Raw genomic sequence first — 5,885 nt, forward strand, 5'->3', positions numbered from 1 at the left:
TTCATAAGGAGGAACAGCTCCGCTCCACTCCTGTCGAGCGCTTACGCACGCAAACGGCGAATATTTGAGGCGACTCCTGGATGTGTTTTAAGCAGACATCATCTGACAAGTTGAAATGGAGCCAGGGCGAGTATGAAAGCAGGCAGTGTCTGTCAAAACCAGGAAGTAATCAAGCCCGCCATCCAGCGCAGGGAGCAGCTGAAAGCCATTAGCATTGTGCGGCTTCTACTGTTAGCATGAAGAAGAATAACAGCAATAAGGCTCAGCAGTGTGGACGATCGGAGCGTCTTCCTGGGGGGACTGCAGGGAAACTGGAGGGAAAGTGTTCAGCATTTATTTTCCAGCCTTAAATGTAATGGCGGTATGCTAATGACCCAATGCTAATCCAATTAGCCTTAGGCTGTAGCATGAAAACATCAGAAACAAAAAGAGCAGCAAAAACGGTGAAACGACTTCTACGGATGTTCATCTCTGAGAGTCGGAAAATTAAAGCGACGTTTTAGTTACTAAAAAATGTTTTTTTTATTTCACGCATTCTTTCTTGTAGCGGTTAGCATGTTTGACACGTAGCAGTACCGGCTGAGCACGTAGCCCACAGATGGGACCCTAATGCTGGATGGGCGCTGGATGGACGCTGGATGGACTCTGGACGGATGCTGGACGGATGCTGGACGGACTCTTACACCATCGACGGTCTAAGTCCTGGAGCAGCACTATCAAAAATGCAGCACGGACGCTGAGCTACTAGCGGTTAGCTTGAGGACATGCTAGTTCTCACGTCCCTCCTCCTGCTAATGGCTGCATCATCCACGCCGGGACCCGCCTCCCGGTGACATCACGTCCTCCGGACTCTACTTCATGGCGATCATCCACACGGGCATGACGACGTCCGGGAAGCCTTCCTGCCTCTGGGCCTCCAGGACCTCCAGGCCGGCCCTGGAGATGATGCTCCTCATGATGTCCAGGTGGCGGCTGATGCTGCTGTCCAAGGGGTCCAGCTTGCAGCCCTGCCGCGCCATGTTGTCCTTCATGATGAGGACGCCATTGGGGCGGAGACTCTTCTTACAGTGACAGAGGAAGGTCATCAAATCCTTATCTGTCAGGTGACCTGAAAAAGAGGGCGGAGACGAAATCAAGCAACCACAGAGGAGATAGGACCGTCCGTCCGTCCGCCCGTCCGTCCATGCAACGGGTCCAGAACTGGTCATGACAGCAGTCCCGGACCCGTTGCCGTTGGTGACGGACCCGTCTGACCGATACTTACACGCCACCCACTGCATCCAGATGACATCGTACTTGTTTTTCGGCGGCTTGAACTCCTGCAGGTTGAAGCAGTAGTAGGTCTCGATGCGGTCGGCGTCCTCGCCCAGGTACTCCTCGTGAGCGTGGAGCAGGAAGTGCTCCATCATGTCGGCCATCTCCATCTTCTCGAACACGGGCAGGAGGACGCCTTTGGTCACGCGGCCGATCCCGGAACCGCAGTCCAGGGCGCGGTGCGTGCCGGCCTTCCCGGGACCCTGCGGGCGAAAGCAGGAATGATTCGGAGCGTCACAGAATCCATCGACCGCCAGAAGAGGAGTTGGGTTTCACGCCAGCCCAAACGTCGGGCGCCTGCTGGATGTCGTTACCGCGCCCGTGAGCCGCTCCACGTTTCCAGATGTCCGGCCTCGGTTCCACGCTCTGAACTTCACCAGAGGAAGAACCTCGCTTCAATGCTGGGGGGGGGTCCCTTTCATTTGGCACTCTGACCTCAGTCCAACCCCCCCCCCCCCCCCCCCAGCATCGGGGGGGCCCAGTGACTGTATGACTCACACAGCGAGCTGCCTCTGGCGGCAAGGCGGTCCTCCTGCCAGGAGGGGGCGGTAACACACTGACAGGCTGTTTGTTTTCTATAAACAGAGGAAGGTGAAGGGGGCGTGGCCTGGCTCAAGCCTCTGTTGGGGTCCAGGTGTCGGTTGTTACTTCGACATTCTTCTGCTATGTGACCCATTCAGAACCAGAACCTTCAGAACCAGAACCTTTGATCCTGCTATGTTTACATTAGTGCCAGTGCTAATGTAGCCACTTAGCCTCTCTTAAAGGTGAAGAGGCAGCAGCCAATCCCGTCGCTCCTCTGGCACCTGGTCCCTAGACCCAGAACAGGACCCTGTGACATCACTGGGTCAGAGGAGGCTCACCAGAACCGACGGTGAGTTTAGAGGTGTTTACTTTTATACACTGATGACATCACTGCTCTGGGATCTGCCTCGCCCTGGATGAGGTTCCTGATTGGTCGGCCCTGTGAAGCTCCGCCTACATCTGGAATTTAGTTTATGATTATCTCAGGTGAATCCACCTGTTTTAGGCGGTTCTGGTTCTGGATAGGAACGGTTCTCTCTAGCGCCCTCTGGAGGTACAGCAGAAGGAACAAATCGTTCCCTCTTTCATTCAGTCTTTTAGTTTAATATACTTTAATAGTAACAGCTGGTTTTTGGTGCGTTGTAGGACATCTAGAGCGATCTGGAGGGACGTGGTGGAGCCCCCGCTCAGGGATGCCCCCGCTCAGGGGGGAGCAGGCCGCTCTGGTTTCATCCTTCTCAGTTGTATCTATGGTTTTAAAATGTCTGCATATGCTGATTATATTGTTGTCGCTAATATATGAATATAGCACTGATCAATAATCAGCGCGCACGCAGGGCTTCGCCGTTGTCCCCCGACTCACCACAAACCTCTTGAGAAACTGGCGGGACCCCTCCAGATCCGTGTTGGATATTTCCAGGAAGTCCCCCATCATGCCCTCCTCGGAGGCCGGGACGTCCCGGTAGAACCGCTGGGCTTGGTGGTAGAACTGCTTCTCTCCGCTGATGAACTCGCAGGTGAGCGGGAACAGCTGCACTGTGGGGGCAAACGCAAGAGGGCGCCGTCAGCAGAGGCGGAGCCACAGATGGCCCGCTTCCTGTCAGCCACAGCGCACCTGTGTACCCGACAGGAAGGTAACACTGAGATGGGCGGAGTCAGCCTAACAGACGTCATCATCTCCGCTTCTTCTTCGGTTGGGGAACGCGGGAAACGCGTTACCGTGGAAACGTGATCTGTCCTTGTACAGCTGATTCTGAAAGGATCCTGGATGGAACACGTCAGCTGGGTTGGTGCCAGAGGACCGGCCACGCCCACCGGTCACCTGACCCAACAGAACACGGTCTGTCGTGGAACCCGTGTGCGCTGGGCTGGGGGGGGGGGGCGTGACGCCACAGTGAAACGTGAGGAGGACGTATTTCCAGCTGGCTCTTACAGGTCATGTGACCCCAGGGACGGCGGAGTACTGCAGAAACCGGGACGTTGTCCGTGTTCGTCCATCAGCGCCGGCACCCTAGAGCAGCCGATTACAAGCTGACCTTTGCCCCTCCCCACGAAGCAGATCCAATCACGTCTCATGATTTACGCCCCCTCTGTGACTGATTTTATCATGTGACATCATCGCCAGGAGGCGGGGCTAACGAGCGGCTTCTTACCCAGAGGAATCTTCTCCACCAGGTAAAGGTAGCTGGCGAAGAAGTCGCTCCTCAGCCTGTGGTGCAGGTGGAAGGACATGCTGTGGCGACACATGGAGTCGTCGGTCTCCTTCCAGCGCTCCCTGAAGGCCCGGTGAGCGGCTCTGTGCTCCAGGTTGGCCGATGAGCTGCCGCCGTCGTCCTCCATGGACATGTCCATGCCGTCCTCCCGCTGCTGTCCTGACGGATTGGGAGGGACGCTGGTCGAGGTCGGTAATGCTCGCGCCGCCCGTCTCTCTACAAACAGAAGCAACTGAACCTCAGGCTGCGAATTCCAACAAGACACGAGGATCCAGGTTGACCTGGAGCCCCGCCGTGCTATAATTAGAACATCTTCTCATGTTTGTACGACAGCTGCTGGTTTCACGGTCCACCTCCAGCCAGTCGCTCCTCGACTTACCGGTATTCAACTCACCTTAAAGGGTTAATACATTTCAAATCTCAGCTTCCTGAAGACAAGGCTGCTCCTTCTCCCAGAACCTGGACCGTTTCACACTGTGAACCTGGACCATTTCACTCTGTGAACCTGGACCGTTTCACACTGTGAACCTGGAGCGTTTCACCGTGTGACCCTGGACCATTTCACCCTGTGAACCTGGACCGTTTCACACTGTGAACCTGGACCGTTTCACACTGTGAACCTGGACCGTTTCACCCTGTGAACCTGGACCGTTTACCTGTGTGAACCTGGACCGTTTCACCCTGTGAACCTGGACCGTTTCATCCTGTGAACCTGGACCGTTTCACCGTGTGAACCTGGACCGTTTCACCGTGTGAACCTGGACCGTTTCACCGTGTGACCCTGGACCACCGTTTCACACTGTGACCCTGGCCTGTTTCACCCTGTGAACCTGGACCGTTTCACCCTGTGAACCTGGACCGTTTCACACTGTGACCCTGGCCTGTTTCACCCTGTGAACCTGGACCGTTTCACCCTGTGAACCTGGACCGTTTCACACTGTGAACCTGGACCGTTTCACCGTGTGAACCTGAATCGTTTCACACTGTGAACCTGGACCGTTTCACCGTGTGACCCTGGACCGTTTCACACTGAGAACCTGGACCGTTTCACACTGTGAACCTGGACCGTTTCACCGTGTGAACCTGGACCGTTTCACCGTGTGAACCTGGACCGTTTCACACTGTGAACCTGGACCGTTTCACCGTGTGAACCTGAATCGTTTCACACTGTGAACCTGGACCGTTTACCCGTATGAACCTGGACCGTTTACCCGTGTGAACCTGGACCGTTTCACCGTGTGACCCTGGACCGTTTCACCCTGTGACCCTGGACCGTTTCACACTGTGAACCTGGACCGTTTCACCGTGTGAACCTGGACCGTTTCACCGTGTGAACCTGGACCGTTTCACCCTGTGAACCTGGACCGTTTCACCGTTGGTGGACTCGTCCTTCTAGTCTCTCCTCCCTTCTTCTGGACCCGTTCTGCTCAGGAAACTCTAAAATCAGCCGCCGCTACAAAAACACATAAACGTCAGTCGGCGCTGATTGAAGCCGGAGAGGGCGCCGGGAACGCCATCGGACCTCTTGGCCCGCTTCCACCTCCCAGCCCGGCTGTTTGGATTGCTTTAAATTGGACTGATTATGAGCCGGAGCGGGTCGTCCTGTTTGACCGAACGCGTTCCGACTTTGACAGTTTACTTTGTAAACGACGTCAGGGGTGACCGATCGGGTCGTTGTAACGACAGCTCCCAGCTGGACCTCCAGAACCCCCAGAAACGCTTGAGAATCCACTTTGGGATAAATGCTCCTCCTCTCCCTCCGTCCTCATGTTCTCCTCCGGTTTCTTCTCAGGAGGACATCCAGAGGAGGCGCTGTCTTCTCCCAACCTGCCCACAGACTGTTGCCCTCTTGCCCTCCGATCCAGGGCCGGAGGAACAGCTGTTTACCCCAGGGCTGTCTCCTTGCTGAACTCTGCCCCCTGCTGCCCCCCCACTGCCCCTACACACCACTGCATACTCGTCAGCCCCCCATCACTAAACTGCAGGTTGTACTTGTACTTGTGTAGTGACAGTAAAGTTGGACCCGACCCGACCCGACCCGACGTCCACCTGATTCGACCTTTGAGTCATGTGACCTCTCACAGCAGGACGCCGTCTCCGTGATTGGTTATTAGTTTGTCCTGATGGAGGCTCAGCGGGTCCCGGTGTCCCGTGGTGCTGCTGCAGGAACCGGGTCCACCTGCTTCCAATCCGAGCTGGTTTATCAAAGCCAGACCCGGTTAGTCCCGGTTTCACCTCAGCGGAACATCCGGCACCTGTCCAAGGGTCTCGCCCTTGGACGTCCACAGACAGGACAAGTACTAGTAGTACCAGTACTGTGACTAGAAATACCAC

The 5,885-nt window shown here is 55.8% G+C and overlaps 1 protein-coding gene across 1 annotated transcript; it reads right to left on the minus strand.

Moving 5' to 3' along the window:
* Nucleotides 1-497: 497 nt before the first annotated feature.
* Nucleotides 498-3,786, minus strand: ntmt2 (N-terminal Xaa-Pro-Lys N-methyltransferase). The gene is made up of 4 exons (XM_068743297.1): nt 3,492-3,786; nt 2,702-2,874; nt 1,265-1,517; nt 498-1,108 (listed from the first exon to the last, which is right to left on the minus strand). The coding sequence occupies exons 1-4, from the start codon at nt 3,688-3,690 to the stop codon at nt 852-854; spliced, it is 882 nt and encodes a 293-aa protein (XP_068599398.1). The 5' UTR covers nt 3,691-3,786; the 3' UTR covers nt 498-851.
* Between the last annotated feature and the right edge of the window lie 2,099 nt (nt 3,787-5,885).

The sequence above is a fragment of the Brachionichthys hirsutus genome, chromosome 9, assembly GCF_040956055.1.
Source record: "Brachionichthys hirsutus isolate HB-005 chromosome 9, CSIRO-AGI_Bhir_v1, whole genome shotgun sequence".
Taxonomy (NCBI): domain Eukaryota; kingdom Metazoa; phylum Chordata; class Actinopteri; order Lophiiformes; family Brachionichthyidae; genus Brachionichthys; species Brachionichthys hirsutus.

Excerpts from the sequence above, each read along its gene's own strand:
- ntmt2 (XM_068743297.1), bottom strand. The coding sequence starts at position 3,690 with ATGGACATGTCCATGGAGGACGACGGCGGCAGCTCATCGGCCAACCTG. Across the intron at positions 1,518-2,701 it reads AGTTTCTCAAGAGGTTTGTG|GGTCCCGGGAAGGCCGGCAC; the intron begins GTGAGTCGGGGG and ends TTTCGCCCGCAG. Across the intron at positions 1,109-1,264 it reads CTGGATGCAGTGGGTGGCGT|GTCACCTGACAGATAAGGAT; the intron begins GTAAGTATCGGT and ends CCTCTTTTTCAG.